General features: G+C 65.4%; 1 protein-coding gene across 6 annotated transcripts; it reads right to left on the reverse strand.

Annotated features, from left to right (window-relative positions):
- Positions 1–5,157: 5,157 nt before the first annotated feature.
- On the reverse strand, positions 5,158–23,588 carry ZBTB4 (zinc finger and BTB domain containing 4). Of its 6 annotated transcripts, none has more exons than XM_074941494.1 (5): positions 23,464–23,588; positions 17,291–17,366; positions 13,984–14,071; positions 13,016–13,092; positions 5,158–8,721 (listed from the first exon to the last, which is right to left on the reverse strand). In XM_074941494.1, exon 5 carries the CDS (start codon positions 8,704–8,706, stop codon positions 5,158–5,160), a length of 3,549 nt encoding a protein of 1,182 aa, XP_074797595.1. In that variant the 5' UTR covers positions 8,707–8,721; positions 13,016–13,092; positions 13,984–14,071; positions 17,291–17,366; positions 23,464–23,588. The 6 variants fall into 6 exon arrangements, with proteins under 6 accessions (XP_074797595.1, XP_074797596.1, XP_074797594.1 ...); XM_074941495.1 differs by having other exon boundaries at positions 13,984–14,102; XM_074941493.1 differs by lacking the exon at positions 13,984–14,071.
- Between the last annotated feature and the right edge of the window lie 735 nt (positions 23,589–24,323).

The following is a 24,323-nucleotide window of genomic DNA, read 5'->3' on the forward strand; positions in this document are numbered from 1 at the left end:
GACCAGCCGCCCCACCCCAGAGGTGGCCGCATCTCGGCGCCGGGCAAGGGGGCCCCAGGTAACCAGCCGCCCCGCCCTCGAGGTGGCCGCATCTCGGCGCCGGGCGAGGGGGCCCTGGGTCACCGGCCACCCCGCCCCCCGCAGAAGTGGCTGCATCTCGGCGCCGGGCGAGGGGTCCCTGTATCACCGGCTGCCCCACCCCAGAGGTGGCCGTATCTCGGCGCCAGGCGAGGGGTCCCCGTGTAACCAGCTGCCCCACCCCAGAGGTGGCCACGTCTCAGCGCCCTACAAGGGTCCCTGGGTCACCAGCCGCCCTGCCCCAGAGGTGGCCACATCTCAGCACCGGGCGAGGGGTCCCTGTGTAACCAGCTGCCCCACCCCAGAGGTGGCCGCGTCTCAGCGCCCTACGAGGGGTCCTCGGGGCACTGGCCACCCCGCCCCAGAGGTAGCCGCATCTCGGTGCCAGGCGAGGGGGCCCTGGGTCGCCAGCCGCCCCGCCCCAGAGGTGGCCGTGTCCCGGCTCCGGCCGAGGGGGCCCCGGGTCGCCGGCCACTCCGCCCCAGAGGTGGCCGCATCTCAGCACCGGGCGAGGGGGCCCCGGGTCACCAGCCGCCATCGCTGAGCGTATAGTCGTCGTTTTATTTCGGAGAAGTTATTCGAGTTACACACAAGAGATGCAGAAAGATAAATATCGGCTTGTTCTCTACGGGTCTTCCACACAGTCACGGTTGGAACAGAGAGACCGGGATCAAAGCGGCTGGAGGGGGGGGGTGGATTTTCTGGAGGGTCGGAAACGTTTTACCTTGGTTTGGCGCGGGCGGGGCGGTTGGGGGGGTGGTTTTTTTTGCTTGCTCGTTTCTTGGGGGGGGGCGGGGGGGTTCCACCGGTTCATTAGGTCTATAAAGTGCCGTCAGACTAACCCGAGGTGCAATCTAGAAAATAAACACGAAGGTTACATTCAGTAGCAATAGCTCCACGCTCACTGGGGGGGGGGCTCAGTGACGAAAGTGCAAAAAGATCTCCGAGACGGACAGCTATGTACAAATCAGTGACTGCCCCCCCCCACTCTGGGCCCCGATCCCCCCCCCACCCGCCCCCCAACTGCAGGGGGGGGGATACGCGCCCAGGACACCTTTGGTGCTCTCTGCTAAATCCGCCCCCGCGCAGCCCACCCATGCAATCCACGCCGGGGGGGGGCCATTGCAATGCAGTGGATGCATGGGTGGGCTGCGGGTGCGGGGGGCTGGATTGCAATGGCCCTCGCCCCGCAGCGCCGGGGTCGGCATTGCCCGGCGGGGGCTGGAATGTGCGTCGGGCTGCACCAAAGTACCACGGGGGGGCGGGGGGGATGCGCATTTTATTGCGGTGCACGGCCCCCGGGGAGCTGCAGGCCGGCACCAGGCTTGCGCCGCAGCAGGGAGCGCTGGAAAGTGCAGCGCCGGGCGGCAGCGGGGCCGGGGGGATTGTCCCCCACGATGCACTGCGGCTGCAGGAGGGCCGGGGGCATTGCCCCCCGCGATGCAGCGGGGCCGGGGCACTGCCCCCGCGATGCACTGCGGCTGCAGCAGGGCCAGGGGCACTGCCCCCCACGATGCACTGGGGCCGGGGGCACTGCCCCCCGAGATGCACTGCGGCCGCAGGGGGGCCGGGGGCACTGCCCCCCGCGATGCAGCGGGGCCGGGGGCATTGCCCCCCGCGATGCACTGCGGCTGCAGTGGGGCCAGGGGCATTGCCCCCCCGTGATGCAGCGGGGCCGGGGGCATTGCCCCCCACGATGCACTGCAGCTGCAGGGGGGCCGGGGGCATTGCCCCCCGCGATGCAGCGGGGCTGGGGGCATTGCCCCCCACGATGCACTGCGGCCGCAGTGGGGCTGGGGGCATTGCCCCCCGCGATGCAGGGTGCCGGGGGCATTGCCCCCCGCGATGCACTGCGGCCGCAGTGGGGCTGGGGGCATTGCCCCCCGCGATGCAGCGGGGCTGGGGGCATTGCCCCCCACGATGCACTGCGGCCGCAGCGGGGCCAGGGGCATTGCCCCCCCGTGATGCAGGGTGCCGGGGGCATTGCCCCCCGCGATGCACTGCGGCTGCAGGGGGGCCGGGGGCATTGCCCCCCGCGATGCACTGCGGCTGCAGGGGGGCCGGGGGCATTGCCCCCCGCGATGCAGCGGGGCTGGGGGCATTGCCCCCCACGATGCACTGCGGCCGCAGCGGGGCCGGGGGCATTGCCCCCCCGTGATGCAGCGGGGCCGGGGGCATTGCCCCCCCGCGATGCACTGCGGCTGCAGGGGGGCCGGGGGCATTGCCCCCCCGTGATGCAGCGGGGCTGGGGGCATTGCCCCCCTGCGATGCACTGCGGCTGCAGCGGGGCCGGGGGCATTGCCCCCCGCGATGCACTGCGGCTGCAGCGGGGCCGGGGGCATTGCCCCCCGTGATGCAGCGGGGCTGGGGCATTGCCCCCCTGCGATGCACTGCGGCTGCAGGGGGGCCGGGGGCATTGCCCCCCGTGATGCAGCGGGGCTGGGGGCATTGCCCCCCACGATGCACTGTGGCTGCAGGGGGACCGGGGGCATTGCCCCCCACGATGCAGCGGGGCTGGGGGCACTGCCCCCGCGATGCACTGCGGCTGCAGGGGGGCCGGGGGCACTGCCCTGCCACACTGTAGGAAGTGCACAAGGGCTACGCACGCCCGGCCCCATTTCCGGTGCCGCAGCCCCACGGCACGCCCCCAAAGGCAGGGGGCAGCGGCCGGCCTGGGAGGGTCCCCCAGGCAGACCAGAGCCCAGGGCAAAGCTGCATGCCCAGCAGCGCCCCCTGCTGGCTGGAACGTTGGGCAGGGGGAGAAGTGACAGAGACCCCCCCCCATCCTTGGAAGTGGGGCAGGGTGGGATTCTCTGCTCCCCTCCCCAGCCCAATGGTCCACGGGGGTCGTGGGTGAGTTTGGGGGAGAGGGGCAGTTTAGGGGGACAATTCAGGGGTGACTTTGGGGGGAAACTTCGGGGGGGCTGTCTGAAAGTGGGGGACAAATTTCCTCCCCCCCATTTCCTCCTTAGCCCCTCCCCCCAGGTTGAGCCAGGGAGATCATCTCCCGAGCTATGGGGCTGTATAAACGGGCCGAACCCCAGATTCCCACCCCCTCCACCCCCACAGGGAAATCCACACACCCCTTTGCTCCCCCAAATCTGACCCACTCGCCTCCTAGGGCAACAAAGGATTCTGGGAGAGGCACAATCCCCCTCCCCCCTTCATGGCGCAGCTCAAATCCTTCGTGACCCAGCTGTCAGGGATCAAAGGGGTGCAGAACCCCCCTCCTCCCATGCACCCCCATGGGGTACCCAGCACAGGGGAATGGGAGTGCATGGGGTTCCCCCCAAAAGAAGGCAAAGGAACCTGGTTCTTAAGCGGAGGGGGGGTGCTAGCAATTGGGGGGGACAAGATCTGCAGAATAAGGGGTGACAGATCCCCCAAAGATCTGTAATGCAGCCCTCCACCCAGAGATTGGATGGTTTAAATGTGCTAGTTTTGGGGGGGCAGAGGAGGGCCAGTGAGGGCAGCCGGATAGTAGAGGCGCAGGATTTGGGGGGGCAGGGGGTGGATTGGGGGGCACAGCGGACGGGGAGATTTTAGGGACACTGGCAGAGAAGCAGCTTGGGGTGGGGGGACAGAGGAGGGGATTTTAGGGGGGCAGGTTTGGGGAGGGATCGTGGGGGGCTGGAGTTGGCTGGGTAGGCCGAGGGGGCCCCCCACACACTTTTGGAGTCGCTTGAACCACACAGTCGTATTAGGGGGTCTCTTTTTTGGGGGGATACCCCCCTTTTTTCCTATACCACCCCCCTGTCTTGCCATCTGGGGGGGTGTGAACCGACACCCCAGAGCCAGCTCCGGGGTCCTAATTCCTACAAGGGGGGGGGACCGGTCCTGGAGGGGGTGATGGAGAAAGACGGGGCGCTCTGAGCGGGGAAGGGGCTAGTGCAGCGGTGGGGGGGGGTCAGTGGCCCAAAACAGGAAACGGCTAGTGCAAATGGGAACCCCCCCATCTCCCCACAGGGAAGATTGGGGGCCAGGGGGCAGCACCCCCCTGCTGGGAGAAGCCGGGACACCCCCGCGGGGAAGTTTCTGGAAGGGCCGGAGCCGGGGCAGGGCTCCCGGCCCGAAAGGAAAAAGTGACTCAGCCGGTCGAGGCTCCAGAACGCCGCGTCACCCGCCGAGCCTGGCGCCCCGCCAGGGCCGGGCGCGCGGGCCCAGGGAGAGGGAATGCGGGGTGCCCAGGGCAAGAGAAAGGGGGGTGCCCGGGGTGCCCAGGGCAGGGATATAGGGGGTGCCTGCGGTGCCCAGCACAGAGGAATGGGGTGCATGGGGCGCTCAGGGCACGGGAATGGGGGGTGCATGGGGTACCCAGCACAGAGGAATGGGGTGCATGGGGTGCCCAGGGCAGGGGAATGTGCGGTGCATGGGGTGCCCGGGGCAGGGGAATAAGGGGTGCCCGGGGCAGGGGAAACAGGAGGTGCATGGGGTACCCAGCACAGAGGAATAGGGGGCGCATGAAGTGCCTGGTGCAAGGGAATGGGGGGTGCATGGGGTGTCCGGGGCAGGGGAATGGGGGGCCCAGGACAGGAAGCTGAGGACAGCGGCAGGTGGGGGGACTGCCCGGGGCAGGAAGCCGGGCTGCAGTGGGGGTAGGGGTATTTGCAGTGCATTCTGGGAGGGGAAAACTGTAGTGCCCCCCCCTCGCAGCTGGGCTCCTCCAGCTCCAAACCACCTCCTTACTCTCTGGGGGGCATATGGGGTACCCCATCCCCCATATTGGTCCCACTCAGCGTTATGGGGGGAGCCCCTCCCTTGGGGTAACAACCCCCCTCCCCCCCAGATGTGCCAGCTGTGAGGCCGGGGCTCTGGCACCCCTCGGGGTCGGGGGACTGCGAGGGGTAAGGGGCCTGAAGGGCATGGGGATCACGGAGGGGGTCCCCGGAAGTCACTGGGGGGCAGGGCTGCTCCGTTGGGAGTGACAGCTCACAGCCCAGGTCCTCACATCACACTTCCGGGGGGGGGGGGGGGCCCTCGATAGCCCCTCCCTCCGCTCCCCGCCCCGGCTCCGGCGCGCCTCGCCCCCCATATCACAGAGCCCAGCTCCGGCAACCTTCCCCCGCCCCCCCCCGCCCCTCACAGGAAACTTCCCTTCTTCAGGCGCTCGGGGGCCGGGGGCTCCCCCCGGACCCCCCCCCGGGGAAGGGCCGGCCCGCCCCCCGCCCCGCCGCTGGCCCCGGCCCCGTCCTGGGCCTCGTTGCGGCACGGGTTCACCGAGTAGCCGAAGACGCTGGGCAGGAACGGCAGGGGCTGGCCTTTGTCGTCCGGCAGGACCATGTTCAGCGCCACGGGCAGGGCGGCCAGGTTGGTGAAGTTGTACGGGTAGGCGGCCAGGAGCTGGTGCCCGTACATGAGCGGGTAGGGGTCGGGGTAAAAGCTCACCTTGCCCTCCCCGTCTCCGGCCTTGCCCACGGCGTTGAAGGGGACGGGGCTGGGGTAGGCGAGGAAGGCAGGCTTCTCTTCCGCCTCCTTGCGGGTCCGGCAGCCCCCCGGCGCCAGCAAGGGCAGGGGGTACTCCTGCACCGGGTACCGCTCCGGGTAGCCGCCCGCCTCCTCCTGGTCGGGCGGCGCCGGGGCTGGGCTGGTGTGCGAGATGACAGGGTCTTGCAAGGAGAGGGCGGCCCGGGGGGCGGGCGGCGCCGGGGCCAGCTCGGCACGGCTGGTGGTGGCTTCGGCGAGCGGGGCAGCCGCCTCCTCTGGCCCGCCCCTCTCCGGCGGAATCACCTCTTCCTCCCGGGGCGGCGCTGCCCCCTGGCTCTCCGGCGTGGCCGGCTGACCGGCGGCGCGGGCCCGACTGGCCTCCACCGCCGGCGGCTCCCCGCTGGACGATGAGACCTGCATCTCCTGCGTGATTTCCTCCTTGACGGCCGTCAGCGCCGGCTCCGGCTCCTCCGGCTTTTTGGAATAGGCGATGACGGTGGTCATGGCGGGCGGGCCGGGCTCCCGGCTCTCCCCCTCATGCCGCTTCACGTGGCGGCTCAGGGCCGCCGCCGTCTTGCAGACCTTGGCGCAGTGGGTGCAGGTGAACTTGACCGAGGGCTTGCGGCCCACCCGGTGGGCCGGCGCCGGCGCCGGATCGTCCTTGTCCGGTCGCCCGTGCACCCGCTCGTGTTTCCGCAGCTTCTTCAGCGCCGAGAAGAGCTTGCCACAGGCGCCGCACTCGTGCTTCCACTCGGCGCTGCCGCGCCCGGCCTTGTGCGCTGGCTCGGGCGCCGGGGCGTCGGAGCCGCCGGGAACGGGCGAGGCGGGGGCGGGCGCCGGGCTGGGCTCCTCCCCTTCCTCCTCCTTCTCCGCCCGCTTCATCCAGCGGAGGGAGCGCAGCTTGCGGCGCCACCGGGAAGACCGCTTCACCTTGGGGACACCGGAGCCGGCCCCGCCGGAGCCGCAGGCCTTGCGCTTGGGCTTGTAGGTGTAGTATGGACGCCAGAGATGGTCTTCGGCGTCTCGGTCGCTCTCCTCCTCGCCGCTCTCGTTGTTGGCGTAGGAGCCGCCGGCGCGTTTGCCGGGAGCCGCTTTCTCGGCCGGCCCGAACTCGAAGCGCTTGGGGCCCCGCGGGCTCTTGTCCAGCATCAGGTCGGTCTCGGAGATGCGCCGCTTGACGATGGCCTCCTCGCCGATGCGCACCGTGATCTGGCACAGCGGGGCGCTGCGGCTCTCCGAGGCGGCCCCAACGTAGGCCGGCTTGGCCATGTAGGTCATGGTGCGGCCGGGCCGCAGGCTGCGGGGTTTGGGCGGCTCCCCGCCGCCTGCCTGCTCCGCGGCCTGCTCGGCCACCTTCTGGGCTTGGATGTATTCCTTCAGCACTTGTTTTTTGAGGGGCTCGGCCGGGGCGGGGCGGGGGGCGGCCGGCACGCTGTTGAAGGTGATGACCGAGGAGGCCTGGCCGCCCCCGCCTCCCGCCGGCACCACCGAGGTGCTGTGCACAATGACCGAGGAGGCCGGGTGGCCGTAGGCGATGACCGACGGGGCCTCGCCCTCCGCCGGCGCCCGCCGCGCCTCCTCCGCCGGCAAGGGGGGCGGCCCCGGCTCGCTCTGCTCGGCCAGCGCCGGCCGGAGGAATCGCTCGGCCTCGGGCGGCTCCAAGGCCTGGGCGGCCCCGAAGGCGGGCCCCGCCTCCCCGCCGGGGCCGGCGTCCCCCTCGCCCAGCGCCACGGGGAGGGGCTGCGGCGGGGGCAGCAGCAGGCCCTCCGGCAGCAGGCCCTGGCTGTACGTCTTGTAGGGCCGCTTCTGGGAGCGCATGGGCAAGAGGCGGTAAAGCTTGAGGGCGTTGAGCCGGGGCTTGTAGCCCCCGTTGGGCGTCTTCTCGGAGGAGATGAGCCCCGGGTTGATGCCGTGGAAGGCCTTCTGGTGGGTCTTCAGGTTGTAGTAGGTGACGAAGGTCTCCCAGCAGAAGATGCATTGGTACCGGCGCTCGCCGGTGTGCCACACCTCATGCTTGGTGCGGTACTCGGCCAGGGCGAAGACTTTTTCGCAGTAGCGGCAGGGGTACTTGCGCCGCCAGGAGTGGACGTTGGAGTGGCGCTTGAGGCTGGAGAGGGTCATGTAGGAGCGCTCGCAGACGGTGCAGAAGTAGATGACGTGCCCGTCCACCACCTTGACGAAGTGGTCCTGCTCCGGGATGTACTCCAGCCGCTGCAGGGCCCGGTGGCGGAAGAGGAGCCCTTTCTTGGAAGACGCCGGCTTGGGCAGCGCCGGAGCGGCGGGAGGAAGCGGGGCCGGCGCCTCCGAGCCGCCCGCTGCCGCCGGCTCCTCCTCTTCCTCGCCCGCCTCCTTGCAGAGCACCTCGTGCGTCTGCAGCCGCTTGACGTGGATGAAGCTCTTGCCGCAGTGGCGGCAGGAGAGGGAGCGCCGGCTCCGGTGCAGTTTGAGGTGGAGGCTCAGGGCGGCCGGCGTGGCGAAGGAGCGGCTGCAGAGCCCGCAGTGGAAGGCGCTGCCCGCCGGCGAGGAAGAGGAGGGCGCCGGCTCGCTCCCGGCGGCGGGGGGGTCTCCGGCGCCAGGCTCCCGCTCCCAGTCTGTGGCGCCCGGCTCGGCGGGCGCCGTGCTCAGGGCGTAGAGGATCTTCGCTGTCTCGGTTTCATTGTCCACCTCCTGCTGCGGGCTGGGCGGCCGGGCCGGCTCCTGGAGGCAGACGGGGCTGGCGGCCGGCCGCGACGGGCAGGTCAGGTCCACGGGAGAGGCGCAGGATCTCGGGGAGGAGGCCGAGGTGTCTCCGGCGGCCTCGGGGCTCCAGGGCTCGCTCATCTCCTTGGCTTGTGCGGCGGGGTCCAGGTTCTCCAGCCAGGAGATGCCGAGGCGGCGCCCGGCGGCTCCGATCTGCTGGGCGGCGGCCGGGCTGGGCACCGAGAGGCGGGAGCGGTAGATGAAGTTGAGGATGTCAGAGAAGACCCCGGCCTGGATGTCGGGCAGCTCCAGCACCTGGGCCGGCTGGCAGCCGGCCGGCTCGTCCGACAGCACCTCCTTGAAGTAGGGGCTGGAAGCCGCCAGCACGTTCTTGTGGGCCGGGAACTTGGTGTCTTCGGCGATGATGGTGACGTCGCAGAACTGGCCCCGCAGCCGCTGCTCATTCAGCTCCACCAGCAGGCAGCGGGCGTGAGCGGCGTCCGAGAGCTCCAGCACCGGGGCCATGGCGGGGCCACAGAGCTGGGGAGGGAGAGACAGGCGTGAGGGGAGCGGGGGCTAGTGGTTAGAGCGGGAGGGCTGGGAGCCAGGACTCCTGGGTTCTCTCCCCGGCTCTGGGAGGGGAGTGGGTTCTAGCAGTTAGAGCTGCAGGGCAGTGTGGTTTGTGCTAAATTGGGGCTGGCGCCCACCCTACGGCCCAAAGTGGCAGCAGCTGGGGCACTGGTGTAGTGAGCTCCCCACAAACTCACCCAGTGCCCCCAATCCTGCAACGTTCCCCCCCGCCCCAAGGGGCGCTGTGTCTTCACAGCCTATCCCTCAGAGATGGGAGTTGGGGGTCGGCATCATGGGTCAGAGGTTGGTGTGGGTCAGGCCCGTGTGGGTGGAGCCGGGGGTGCAGGTCAGTGTAAGTCGGGCAGGGCCAAGGGCCGGGGCTGGTCGAGCTGAGCTCGGGGTGCCGGTTGGCGTGGGTCAGGCTGGGCTGGGGGTCGGCGCCGGTCAAGCCATGGGTGCGGGTTGGCGTCAGTCGGGCCAGGCCACAGGCCAGGGCTGGCATTGGTCAGGCCGAGCAGGGGGTGCCGGTTGGCATGGGTCAGGTCGGGCCAGGGCTGGCGTGGGTCAGGCCGGGCTGGGGACGTGGGTCAGGCCGGGCTGGGGGTCGGCGCTGCTCAGGCCGGGGGTGCGGGTTGGCGTCAGTGAGGCCAGGCCGCGGTTGGCGTTGGTCAGGCCGAGCAGTGGGTGCCGCTTGGCGTGGGTCAGGCCGGGTCGGGCCAGGGCTGGCGTGGGTCAGGCCGGGCTGGGGATGTGGGTCAGGCTAGGTTGGGGGTCGGCGCCGGTCAGGCCGAGGGTGCGGGTTGGCGTCAGTCGGGCCAGGCCGTGGGCCGGGGTTGGCGTCAGTCGGGCTGAGCAGGGGGGGCGGTTCGTTGTCTGTGGGGCCGGGCGAGACGCTGGGGTTGGCGTCTGTGGGGCCGGGCCAGGGGTGCAGGGGGCCGCCGGTGGGGCCAGGCCGGGTGCAGGGAGGCCGGTGGCCGTGCCCACTGGCTCGGGGCCACTCCTCCCTCCGGGCGGGAGCCATTTTGCACAGGGATTCCCAGCTGGCAGCTAAAATGGCTGAGGGAAGCAGGGGCCGGTGCCAGCTGCGATTAGCAGCGAGGAGCTGGGCCGGCCCCACGGCCGCTTCCCGCCCCGCCCCCGGGCACCCGACCAGCCCCAGGGGCCACCTGCGCCGGCCTGGCACCGGCCGTGCCCAGCCCCTCCCGCCCCCCAGGCAGGGGGCGAGTGGGGCCGGGGCCGGGGCCGGGTCAGGGAAAGGGCAGGCCGGACCCTGAGAGTCAGTCAGTCAGCCAGCCAGCCAGCCGGCTCCGGCCTCCCGCCCTCCTCCTCCTCCTCTCATCCCTCCCTCCCTCCCCTGTCTGACCCCTCATCCCTCCTTCCCATCCCTCCTCCTCCTCCTCCCTCCTCTCATCCCTCCTTCCTCTGCCTGATCCCTCATCCCTCCTCCTCCTCTCATCCCTCCTTCCCTCCCCTGCCTGACCCCTCATCCCTCCTTCCCATCCCTCCTCCTCCCCCCTCTTCTCATCCCTCCTTCCTCTGCCTGATCCCTCATCCCTCCTCCCCCTGTCTGACCCCTCATCCCTCCTTCCCATCCCTCCTCCTCCTCCCTCCTCTCATCCCTCCTTCCTCTGCCTGATCCCTCATCCCTCCTTCCCATCCCTCCTCCCCCTGCCTGACCCCTCATCCCTCCTTCCCTCCCTCCCTCATCCCTCCTTCCCATCCCTCCTCCTCCCTCCTCTCATCCCTCCTTCCTCTGCCTGACCCCTCATCCCTCCTCCCCATCCCTCCTCCCCCTGCCTGACCCCTCATCCCTCCTTCCCTCCCTCCCTCATCCCTCCCTCCTCCCCTGTCTGACCCCTCATCCCTCCTTCCCATCCCTCCTCCTCCTCCTCCCTCCTCTCATCCCTCCTTCCTCTGCCTGATCCCTCATCCCTCCTCCTCCTCTCATCCCTCCTTCCCTCCCCTGCCTGACCCCTCATCCCTCCTTCCCATCCCTCCTCCTCCCCCCTCTTCTCATCCCTCCTTCCTCTGCCTGATCCCTCATCCCTCCTTCCCATCCCTCCTCCCCCTGTCTGACCCCTCATCCCTCCTTCCCATCCCTCCTCCTCCTCCCTCCTCTCATCCCTCCTTCCTCTGCCTGATCCCTCATCCCTCCTCCTCCTCTCATCCCTCCTTCCCTCCCCTGCCTGACCCCTCATCCCTCCTTCCCATCCCTCCTCCTCCCCCCTCTTCTCATCCCTCCTTCCTCTGCCTGATCCCTCATCCCTCCTTCCCATCCCTCCCTCCCTCCCCTGCCTGACCCCTCCTCCCTCCTCCCCATCCCTCCTCCTCCTCCCCATCCCTCCTCCTCCTCCCTCCTCTGCCTGATCCCTCCCCCCTCCTCATCCCTCCTCCCTCTGCCTGACCCCTCATCCCTCCTTTCCATCCCTCCTCCTCCTCCCTCCTCTCATCCCTCCCTCCCTCCCCTGTCTGACCCCTCATCCCTCCTTCCCATCCCTCCCTCCCTCCTCTGCCTGACCCCTCATCCCTCCTTCCCATCCCTCCTCCTCCTCTCATCCCTCCTTCCCTCCCTCCCCTGCCTGACCCCTCACCCCTCCTCCTCCTCCCTCCTTCCTCTGCCTGACCCCTCATCCCTCCTCCCCATCCCTCCTCCTCATCCCTCCTTCCTCTGCCTGACCTCTCATCCCTCCTCCCCCTGCCTGATCCCTCATCCCTGATCCCCATCCCTCCTCCTCCTTCCTCCTCTCATCCCTCCTTCCTCTGCCTGACCCCTCATCCCTCCTTCCCATCCCTCCCTCCTGTGTCTGATCCCTCATCCTTCCTTCCCATCCCTCCTCCACATCCTTCCTCCTCTCATCCCTCCTTCCTCTGCCTAACCCCTCATCCCTCCTTCCCATCCCCCCTCCTCCTCCTCCCTCTGCCTGACCCCTCATCCCTCCTTCCCATCCCTCCTCCTCCCCCCTCCTCTCATCCCTCCTTCCTCTGCCTAACCCCTCATCCCTCCCTCATCCCTCCTCCTCCTCCTTCCTCTCATCTCTCCTTCCTCTTCCTGATCCCTCATCCCTCCTTCCTGTGTCTGACCCCTCATCCTTCCTTCCCATCCCTCCTTCTCATCCCTCCTTCCCCCCCTCTACCCGTCCCCCCCTCCTCTCATCCCTCCTTCCATCCCTCTTTTCCATCCCTCTTCCTCCTCCCCCTCTCATCCCTCCTTCCCCCTTCCTCCTCCTCCTCTCCTGTCCCCTCATCCCTCCTTCATCCTCCCTCATCCCTCCTCCCCTCCCTCTGCCGTCCCCTCATCCCTCCTTCTCCCCTCATCCTCTCCTCCCTCTGCTGGTCCCCTCATCCCTCCTTCCCCTCCTTCTCCCCTCCTCCTCTCCTTCCTCTGCATGTCTCCTCCTCCTCCCCCTGCATGTCCCCTCCTGCTCCTCCCTCCTTCCCCTGCCCATCTCCTCGTCCTCCTCCCTCCTTCCCCTTCCCACGAATCCTGGATCTCCCCTTCCCATGGTCCCCAAGGAAGAGAGTCCCCAAAACTGGGGGTGAGAATTGAAGAGGGACTGGAGATCCCCCGTTCTGAAAAACCCAGCCAGTCCCCGCCCTGGGGCCGGATGGGAGCCAGCGCCCCCTAGAGGGGACAGGCCCCTGCCCCATTCCCCACCCCCCCCCGAGCCAGCCAGTCCCCGCCCTGGGGCCAGATGGGAGCCGGCGCCCCCTAGAGGGGACAGGCCCCTGCCCCATTCCCCACCCCCCCGAGCCAGCCAGTCCCCGCCCTGGGGCCGGATGGGAGCCGGCGCCCCCTAGAGGGGACAGGCCCCTGCCCCATTCCCCACCCCCCCGTGCCAGCCAGTCCCCGCCCTGGGGCCGGAGGGGAGCCGGCGACCCCTACAGGGGACAGGTCCCTGCCCCATTCCCCGCCCCCCTGAGCCAGCCAGTCCCCGCCCTGGGGCCGGAGGGGAGCCAGCGCCCCCTAGAGGGGACAGGCCCCTGCCCCATTCCCTGCCCCCCTGAGCCAACCAGTCCCCACCCTGGGGCCGGAGGGGAGCCGGCGACCCCTACAGGAGGCCCATTGGCAGGGAGGCTCTGGGATGGGGGGGGGAATTCACCCCACCTCCGCCCCCACCTAGGACACCTCCCTCCCAGGCCAAATCGTGAGCGCGCCTTACAGTGGAGACCGGGTCTAGAACAAACCACAAGGGGCTCTAGATCCAGCCAGCGTTGCCACGGAGACCCGGGCAGAGGGGCCTAGCCAGGATTAATTGCCCCTTACCTGTGGGAGGTGCCCTCATCGACTACAGCTTCCTGCCCCACGGCTCCTCGGCTCTGCTTCTCCCCGGACAGAATCCTCTGTGGGGAGACACCAAGGGTTAGCTGCTGAGACCCACAGCTACAGCGGGGGGCTGGGAGCCAGGACTCCTGGGTTCTCTCCCCGGCTCTGGGAGGGGAGTGGGGGCTGGTGGGTTAGAGCAGGGGGGGCTGGGAGCCAGGACTCCTGGGTTCTCTCCCCTGCTCTGGGAGGGGAGTGGGGGATGGTCGGTTAGAGCCGGGGGGGCCTAGGAGCCAGGACTCCTGGGTTCGCTCCCTGGCTCTGGGAGGGGAGTGGGGGATGGTGGTCAGAGCAGGGGGGCTGGGAGCCAGGACTCCTGGGTTCTGTTCCTCATTTTATGCCCCTGGGTGAATCCCACCCCGCCCCGTGCCTCAGTTTCCCCGCTCTGTAAACCAGGGTAGCAGTCTGACTGATCATGGAGCAGGGGGCATCACACACCAATCACTCTCATTGCATCATGCTCTGGGGGTGTCTGGGGAGCGGCACTGAACTAATCGGATGGTTTTCATTTTCTATTAAAGCCCCAGCTCCTGGAGTCATTGGATGAAAGCTTTTGTCATTGGGAGAGAAAACGCTGGGAAAAAGGACCCAGCTACGGGCCCAGATCCCAGAAAAACAAACAAAAAAAACACACCAAGGACCATGTTTAAAATCCCGCAATTATGAAGCTAATTCGGGAGGGTTTAAACACTCAAGGTTCAGCGCGAGGGTGAAGCAGGATCAGGGTTTCCCGGATCAGAGGGGCCTGGATTCGACGACCAGTCTCTTCCTAGCCCAAACCTCCGCATTTGTCTCTCCCAGTTGCCCCACCCTGGCCAAGTTTTTTTTTGCAGTGAATTTCCCCCCCACACAAGTCAGAAAAATACAGAGAACACAGGTCGTCCAGAATCCCAGCCCAGTGCTCCACTCACTAGGCTCCGCCGCCTGCCAGTTAAAACCCAGCTGCCTCCGTCTTTCACTGCTCTGTGGAGACTTCCTTGAGCTGACGACTCTGTGCATCTTCCGGTGGTTAAATGTTGGAAAGAGATCGCTGTATTAAACAGGGGGAAACTGAGGCACAGCGCGGGGAAAGCGACTTGGCCAGCGACAGGACTCCTGGGTTCTATCCCTGGCTCACGTGTCCTGAGCCCCAGTCCAGTGTGCTAGTACTCAGGGTGCATGGCCTCCAAAAACAACTGATAATTAAATCATAAAATTATTAACGAATGGGCCCTTACAAGGGTGGACTGGCACAGAAGGGGCTAACATGGGGGACTGGTAGGGCTCGGGTAACTGAGACTCTAGGAACATTTAATTAATTATGATTAATACTGCCTTGGGGCAGCACCTGGGAGCCCCAGTCACCCGGCTCCCATTTGCGCAAGGGGCTGTACATACAAAGGACAAAGAGATGATCCGTAGTGGCTGCACACTGGCCCAGCGACCAGTGAATTACTCGGGGTTATTTATAGGGGAGCACCTTCCTTCCCCTGGTCTCAGAAGGGAATTAATGAATGAAGCCCCCACCTGGAAGGAGGATGGACAGCCAGCCGAATTTTATAGATGGGGAAACTGAGGCACAGAGGGGAAGAGATTTTTCTGAGCATATCACTCGAAGGAGAACCCAGGAGTCCTAGCCCCCAGTCCCTCTGCTTTAACCACTAGCCCCCACTCCTCTCCCAGAGCTGGGGAAAGAACCCAGGAGTCCTGGCTCCCAGCCCCCCTGCTCTAACCACTAGACCTCAGTCCCCTCCCAGAGCCGGGGAAAGAACCCGGGAGTCCTGGCTTCCAGTCCCCCCTGCTCTAACCACTAGCCCTCACTCCCCTCCCAGAACTGGGGAGAGAACCCAGGAGTCCTGGCTCCCAGCCCCCCACTGCTCTAACCCACCAGATCCCACTCCCCTCCCAGGAGTCCTGGCTCCCAGCCCCCACCCCCCCGCTCTAACCACTAGCCCCCACTCCCCTCCCAGAGCCGGTGAAAGAACCCAGGAGTCCTGTACCAAGGTCACATGGTGGATAACATGTTACTAATTAAGGGGCGGCTCCAGCTCCCGGCTGAATTCAGAGGGAGCCTCCCCCCTTCCCCCCTCCCGTGGGGCTCCGAAGGAACGCGTCCCACCGGCTAAGCAAACACTGCGGTGAGGGGGGCGGGGGTGGAAAAAGACCCCAGCGTCTTTCCGGAGACAGCCTGGGATCTCAGCCGAGCTGCCGTCGCGTTACATTAACATCGCGGCCTGACGCTGGAGGGGCCCAGCCAGGCGGACACACACACACACACACACACAGACACACATGGACACACACACACACGCCAAAAATCCCCAGCAGCCAAACAAAACCTTCCGCCACACTGTCACCGGCCAGCGGCACCCGCACGGTGCAACGAATCGAGGCAAATGGGTCACAGGCAGAGGCTGGCGGAGCGGCTGGATACGTGTTAGAAACCGGAGAGGCGGGTGCGTGTCAGTGGTACGGGCTCCGAGACCGGGGGGGGGGGGGGGAGGGGTAGCCCAGCTACACCGTGACGTAACTGGTGTGCGTGTCCCAGATACAGCCAGAGCTAATTGGAGACGGTGGGGAGCTGTACCACGGGCTATGTTCGGATTAAAATTCGGAAGGGGGGGTGGTTTACAATCGGATATAATCAGAGTTGAGGTGGGTGATGCGTCGCAGCTACACTCGGATATAAATGGGGGGGGTGTCTCCCCCCCCACAAGGTACAGTCAGAGTTAATCAAGAGACGTCAGGGAGGTATATCACAGCTACATGCTGATTAGTACGGGGGGGGGGCGCGTTGTTTCCCCAGGTACAGTCAGAAGTAATCACAGGTGGAAGAAAAGGTACACTCTGAGGTAACCAGGCTGTTTACAGTCGAAGCTAATCAGAGATGGGGAGGAGGTGTATCACACCTACCATCTGATGTAACTGCGGGGGGGGGGGGGAGAAGTGTGTGGGCCCCAATACAGTCAAGGACAATCAAAGATGGGGAGGAGGTGTATCCCACCTACAGTCTGATGCAAACGGTGTGTATGTTTGTCCCAGGGACAGTCAGAAGCAATTAGAGATAGGGGAAGGTGTATCACACCTACATTCTGATGTAACCGGGGGTGGGTGGGGGGGGTGGAGGTCCCCAGGTGCAGTCTGATGAAGTTGGTGTGTGTCTCATTTGACGCAAGGCCGGTCTGGGATAAGTTTTACGTACAGTGTGATGTTTCTGGGATGCGCGTCAGCTACAGTGTGATGTATTTGGTGTGTGTGTGTGTCAGTCCGACACAGTCAGGGCACACCTTTTGAATAGCATGTGGTAAAAATGTGTGCTTTAACTGGTGTGCGTGTGTGTCACAATACCATCAAAAGTAATTAGGGTGTAGACATTAGATAGAATGTAATGTAATTAGGGTGTATGTGCCAGGTACAATCGGACATAACTGGGATGTATGTGCCAAGTACAATCTCATGTAATTGGCGTGTGTGGGTCAGGTACAATCTGACGACTGAGTTGTATGTGTCGAGTACAGTGTGATGTCACCGCTGTATACGTCAGGTACAGTCTGCTGTAATCGGTCTGTCTCTCAGAGGTACAGTGTGATGTAATAGGGGTGTATGTTCAGGCACAGTCTGACATAATTGGGGGTGTGTCAGGTACAGAATGATGTGACTGGGGTGTGTATGAGGAATACAGTCTGACGTCGTTGGGGGCGGACACGAGATATACAGGCTCAGGACATGAGGCGTACATGCCAAGTACAGTCTGACAGCATCGGGGGCATCCCCGTCACAGCGGTGCTGGAAATCTGGGGCCGTTAAATCTCTCCCGACCACGTCAACCCCTCGCTGCAGAAACCAGCCCTCCATCGAATGGACCCAGGAACAAAACCCTTTACCTAAAACTACGCATTGCCATAGAAACCCCAAACTGCCGTTTTTCCCCTTCCCTTCCCCGCTCCAGCCAAGGCGGCTGACAGATCTGCTTCCTCCCTCACCTACCTGCCAGGACCGGAGAGCAGGGTCAGGCGGTCCCCATGGCAACAGCCTATGACGTCCCCAACAGCGGGAGGAGACCTGCTCTCTGGGGATGAGGGTGTCACCCGCTGTTGCTGGGGTAACGGCCCCAGAACCCAGGTCTTGGCAGGGGAAAGACCTTTAACCTGGCCAGGACAGAATTCTGACAGCCCGTCACCCGCATCACACCCCCGCCTGAGCCAATAGGATGCAAGCAAGGGGATGCACTCGGCTCACCTGGATACTCGTTGGCTGAACTGGCTGTGACGTCACCAGGCCCCTTCCCATGTCAACCCCGTGATCCAGCTGGGACCTGCGTTAAAGAAACAGCCCCTACAAAAATGTTCTCCAAGCAAAATGCCCCTTTTAAAAGGAGGGGTGTGATATCACACACACACACAGTATACACAGTGCATAGACACACACACTGTACAGACAACCTCCCATAAACACACTGTACAAACACAAACTGCAAATCTCCTCTCTCACACCCACACAGAGTACACTCACACACGGCACAGACAACCCCTACACCGTGCGCGCGCACACACACACACACTGTACTGACAGACCCATGCCAAGCACCACACCCACTGATGCTGTACACAACCGCACAGCGGCACACCGAGATGTTGGCACACACCCGTGTTGTCACATAAACACATGGGATACAGCATAGCAAACACGGACAATCGGACACAGTACAGTTCAATAAGACTTTACACTCCTGTGGCATCACACACAATAAGAGACTCACCCGCTGTACACATGTAACATGCACACCCTCACCAACACACCCAGACACACACTAATTCACCAACACACACTTGTAGGCCTATATCATACACACACTTCCCAATCCTCTCTATACACAGACACTCAATACCTCTACCCCATATTACCTCTACACTGCATACACTCCAAATACACAAACACACACACTCATTTCTATGCTGTACACCCACACAAACGCACACTCTTGACACACAAACACAACGTTACTACACTGTACACACCAACGCATCAGAACATACATTCACAAGCATACACACCTGTAGTGTACACACCCAGACACCATACACTGACAACCACGCACACGCACCCATCCACGGCGTTCACACACAAACATTCATTGTACACTCAAACACACTCACCCTACTTGCAAGCATACCAACTGAATACACAGTTGCACACTTATTCACAGGTACACTGTAAAACACACACACATACACTCATTCACACTCGGTCATGTTGTACATACACAAATACACTCACTGACAAACACTCCTGTTTGCATACCCATTGTACAAACCAGGGCACACATTCACCAACACACCCATACATGGTACACACCCAAATACAGCCTCACTCACAAACACACCCATTCACATGCCCACTATACAAAGGCACACTTATCCACATACACACACTCACAAGCACACCCACAGCACATGCCCAAACACACTCACATTGTACACGCCCACGCTACACCCACAAACACACACTCGTTCACAAACCCACCCAGCGTGCATGCGCAAATCCACACTCGTTCCCATCTGCCCTCCCGCTGAAGAGACGTAAAGGCGCACCCACGAACACACGCGCGCAAGCACCAACCTGCACACGCGTGCACACATGCTCCCTCCCAAAGGGAGAGACACACACACACGCGACCGACACAGATCAAGCGCTCACGAGCCGCCTGTGAACTGCTTTTGCACTAGGATAGCCTCACACTGGGGTGACTTTCAAACATGTTGTAAACAAAACCAATCTCTGCCATTCCTCATCCCATACATCTGGAATATCTTAAACTCCTCTCTTTTGGCCGCCTGCCGCCCCGGCCCTGGCCGGGGATCCAGGCTGATCTCACCATTCATCAGCGAGCAGCTGGATCACGAAGAAGATGGGAGACCCGGGGTGCTGCAGGGAGAGCGGCGGTGGGCTCAGCAGGGGGCACTCTCCCCCCCTACCCCGGCAGTCAGCCCTGAGCCCGGTGCTGCAGTGCGGTGCGAGGGATCCCGGTATAAAACAGCCGCCTCACCCCAGAGGTGGCTGCACATCAGTGCTGCGCGTGGGGTCCGTGTATAACCAGCCGCCCGCCCCAGAGGTGGCTGCATCTCAGTGCTGGGCGTGGGGTCCGTGTATAGCCAGCTGTCCTACCCCAGAGGTGGCTGCATATCAGTGCTGGTCGTGGGGTCCATGTATAACCAGCCGCCCGCCCCAGAGGCAGCCGCATCTCAGCGACGGGTCGTTTTTGGATGATTTTTCACAAGTCCCCCTGATTCTCCGCTCTCACAAAGTTTCTGGGCGGGGGAAAATCGTCCCAAGCTCTTTGTGGGGATTTTACGCCGGCCCTTCCCGCTCCTCCCGACCCGCACGCCCGGAACCCGCGGGGGATCGTGGCTGGTATCGCGGATCCGTGGCCTGCTCTCTACCAGCCAGAGCCGGGCAAGGCCGCGGGGGGAAGCCAGGCGGGGACGGGGCCCCGTGGCGGGGTCTACTCGGCTGCTGTTTTCCGTGGAGACGGGAAACGCAGGAGGCCTGAATCATAGGGACCGGGGCAGAGCAGGGGGATGGAAGCGGGAGGAGACCAAGGGGGCGGAAAGGGGACCGTGGACAAAAGAGAGATCCAGGGCCCCCCACCCCGGCCCCCCGGCTTGCCTGGCCAGCGGCCGGAGCCGTGTCTGGGCCCGGGGGTTGGAATAGAGGGGTGCTGAGGAATGGAGACCACCCCCCTCTCTCTGACACCCCGCCACACACACCGCCTGTCCTCAGAAGAAACCCCACACACACATACACAGCGGGGGGGGACACGGGACCGGCCGGGGTGGGGGGGCAGTCAGATGGGCCCAAATGTCCCTGCTGCTCAGACTGGAGCCATATCCCCCGCCCCACTGGTCCCATATACCCCCCTGCCCCACTTGCTCTTCAGTCCTGCCCCAGCTGTCCCCCACCCCCATGTGGCTCCTGGCACCCTCTGACCCCTCCCCACCTGCCCGGTCCCTGGTCCCCCCCCCACCCGGTCCTCGGCCCTACTCCCTGGTCCCCGGCCTTGTCCTGCTTCCTGGCCCTCCCAGGCCCCATAGCGCAGCGCGCACGAACACCAGCACCGCACAAACTCACACCCTCCGTTGCCACACACACAGCACTGCACAGACACACAAGAACACGGCACCCCACACGGCACTGCATACATTCAATCACACTTGGCACCCCACAGACGCGCACACAACCGGCACCCCACAGACACACACTCACACTTGACACTGCGCACACGCAGCACCGCACAGACCCACAAGCATTACACACACATGCAGCACCGCACAGACCCACAAGCACGCAGCACCGCACAGACCCACAAGCACCGCACGGACCCGCAAGCATCACACACACACGCACTACACACACGACACTGCACAGACATGGCAATGCATACACAATCACAGGCGCGCGCACACACCCAGACACACACAGCCCCCCCACACACACGATCACCCTCGGCACCGTACCCGCACGCCCGTCCACGGTACTGCCCAGACACACACAGCACGGCGCACACACACGGCAGTGTGTCATACATACGACCAGCAACGCACAAACACACATGGCGACGCACTCTCTCTCACACTCACACACACAGAGTCACAAGGGCCCGTTAGCAATTAATTTCTAAGGACAACCACAACACCAGGCCCTGGCTTGAGCCGCCCCTCGCCCCCCACCACCCATCCACCATGCACGGAGAGGAGGGGTGTAACGGGCCATGGGGTGCGCATGAGGGGAGTGGGCCGAGGGGGGGGTGCGTGACGGCTGTGTTTGTGTTGGAGGGACATGCATCAGGGCAATGGGGGGTGAGGGGCCTTCGTAAGGGAGTGAAGGGGTGTGCGTGAGGGGTGTAGGGCGGTGGGGGTGTGTACGAGGTGAAAGGGGGGTGAGGGTGTAGGGCGGTGAGGGGTGTGGGTACGGGGTGTGCGTGAGCAGCGTGGGTTGTGGGTACGGGGTGTGCGTGAGGGTGTAGGGAGGTGAGGGTACGGGGTGTGTGTTAGAAGTGTGGGTTGTGGGTATGGAGTGTGTGTGAGGGGTGAAAGGTGTGAGGGTGAAGGATGTATGTATAGGGGAAGGGGGTGTGTAGGGGGGCATAGGGCAGTAAGGGGTGTGAGCGGTTAGGGTAAAGGTGCGTGTGAGGGTGTAGGGAGGTGAGGGTTGTGGGTACGGGGTGTGCGTGAGGGTGTAGGGAGGTGAGGGTACGGGGTGTGTGTGAGCAGTGTGGGTTGCGGGTACGGAGTGTGTGTGAGGGGTGAAAGGTGTGAGGGTGAAGGATGTATGTATAGGGGAAGGGGGTGTGTAGGGGGGCATAGGGCAGTAAGGGGTGTGAGCGGTTAGGGTAAAGGTGCGTGTGAGGGTGTAGGGCAGTGAGGGTTGTGGGTACGGGGTGTGTGTGAGCAGTGTGGGTGAGCGGTGTGGGGCGGTGAGCGGCGTGGGGAAGGACCATGGGGTGGGGGGGCATGAGGGATGCAGGCAATGACTGTGTTTGTGGGGGGTGGGAAATGACCCCATGGGCCGGGTGTGCCTTGTGGGGGCGAAGCGGGTGTGAGGGAGAGGGTTGTAGGTCACGGCCATTGCCCCAGGTGTGTGTGATGGGGATTAGGGCGACGAGGGGATGGTGCGAAGGTGAGAGGGTATGGGGGGGGCACAGTGGAAGTGGGGGCGCAGGGGGTACAGTGGGGTGGGGGTACAAGGGAGCGGTTGTAGCAGGCACTGGGGGTGCAGGGGGTACAGTCGGGGTGGGGGTACAAGGGAGGGGTTGCAGGAGGCTATGGGGGCACCTGGGATATGGGAGAGGTGCAGTGGGGGGTACGGGGGGGGAGGCAGCGCACAAGGGGTCCCGTGAGGGGCCAGCAGGGCCGGGGGAGGATGTATGGGGGAGAATCGGGGAGCGGGGAAGTTAGAAGGGAAGAGGGCAGTGGGGTTTGTGGGGGGTGGCTGCCGGGGGGGTTGCTTTGAGGGTTATGGTGGGTTGCACTGAGGTAGGTGCAGTGTATAGGGGGCTGCATTAGGGGGTGCAGCGGGGCATACAGGGGGCTGCTTTAGGGGGATGTACCGGGGGGTGTGGCTGGGGGAGGCAGTGGGGAAGTGGGGGGCGCGACAGCAGGGGGGAGGAAGGGGATGGTAGCAGCGAGGGGGGTGTGACAGTGGGGGAGAGGGGTGTGATTGGGTGGGCATGGGAGTGCAAGGGGGGCACTGGCCTGGATCCTCCCCCCACTGGTCTCCATACACACCCCATAACCTCCCCCGGCAGGGCCCTGCCCTGCCCTCCCCAGCCCGGACACCCCCTTGCCCCTGCCAGGGGATCCCCAAGTGCCCTGACCTCCCCCTGCACTTTCCCACGGGGGAGGCAAGCTGGGGGACCCCCCCCCCCGCACTAGTGACCTCTTTGGGACCCCTGGGAGTAGCTGGGGGGGAGTCCTGCGGGGCCGGACGGGGAGTGACGGGGTGCTGGGGAGAAGTAGGGGGGTGACGGAGGGTGACGTGGGGCACTGGGGGAAGCAGGGGGGGACGTGGGGCACGGGGGGGGGACGTCAGGGGTGACAGGAGGAAATAGGGGGGGACGTGGGGTGCGGGGGGACATCTGGGAGGACAGGGGGAAGTGGGGGGGACGTGGGGTGCTGGGGGGGAAGTAGGGGAATGACTCGGGGGGGGTCCCAGGCCTACGTGTGCCGGCAGAGGGAAGCGAGGGGCGGGGGGATACCGGGGTGTGGGGGGAACAGGGTCGGGCCCGAGGAGGGGGGCAGTGCTGCTCACGCCCGCTGGCGGGGGGAGGTGGGGGTCCAAGGGGTACTGGAAGGGACAAAGTGTAACAGAGGGGTGCGGGGGGGGTGACAGGGGGAGGAGTGGGGAGGCTCCGAGAGTGATGGGGTGGGGGGGGGAAGCAGCGTGTGCAGGGGGGTGACGGGTGCTGGGGGAGACGGGGGTGTGCAGGGGGGTCTCGGGGGGGGCGGGTGACGGGTGCTGGGAGTCATGCGGGGGGAGAGCGGTGTCGCGGGGGGGGAATGGGGGGTGGCGGGCGCTGGGGGGGGCCCGCAGAGGGGTGAGGGACACAGGGGTCCCCAGGAGGAGAGGGGCGCGGGGGGGGCGCGGGGGGGCTGGGGGGGATGACTGACACGGGAGGGTCCCGGGGGGCAAGACGGGGGCTGGGAATCGAGCGGGGTGTTGCGGGGCGGTTCGGGGGGGCACTGGGGGCCCGGGGGGGGTGACGGGGTGGCCGCGGGGGGGCGACGGACGCGGGGGGGCGGGGGGGGTCCCGGGGGGGTGACGGGCCGCGGCGGGAAGTGGGGGGGGCGCGGGGGGGCCCCCGGGCGCCGCAGGGGGGGGGCGCGAGCCGGGGGGGCCCGCGGGGGGGTCGGTACCTGGCTCCCCGCGGCCGCTGCAGCCCAAGATGGAGGCGCCGGCCCGGCCCGTCCCGCCCCGCGCCCGCCGCTGGCGTGTGAAGGCTCCGCTCCCGGCCCGCTGACATCAGCCCCCGGCCCCGCCCTCCCGACACACACACACACCGCCGGCCTGCGTCACACCCCGACACACACACACACACCCCGACACACACACACACCGCCCGGCCTGCGTCACACCCCGACACACACACACACACCCCGACACACACACACACCGCCCGGCCTGCGTCACACCCCGACACACACACACACACCCCGACACACACACACACCGCCCGGCCTGCGTCACACCCCGACACACACACACACACACCGCCCAGCCTGCGTCACACCCCGACACACACACACACACCCCGACACACACACACACACAGCCCGGCCTGCGTCACACCCCGACACACACACACAGCCCGGCCTGCGTCACACCCCGACACACACACACACACCCCGACACACACACACACCGCCGGCCTGCGTCACACCCCGACACACACACACACACCGCCCGGCCTGCGTCACACCCCGACACACACACACACACCGCCCGGCCTGCGTCACACCCCGACACACACACACACACCCCGACACACACACACACCGCCGGCCTGCGTCACACCCCGACACACACACACACACCGCCCGGCCTGCGTCACACCCCGACACACACACACACACACCCCGACACACACACACACCGCCGGCCTGCGTCACACCCCGACACACACACACACACCCCGACACACACACACACCGCCCGGCCTGCGTCACACCCCGACACACACACACACACCCCTACACACACACACACCGCCGGCCTG

The sequence above is a fragment of the Natator depressus genome, chromosome 28, assembly GCF_965152275.1.
Source record: "Natator depressus isolate rNatDep1 chromosome 28, rNatDep2.hap1, whole genome shotgun sequence".
Taxonomy (NCBI): Eukaryota; Metazoa; Chordata; order Testudines; family Cheloniidae; genus Natator; species Natator depressus.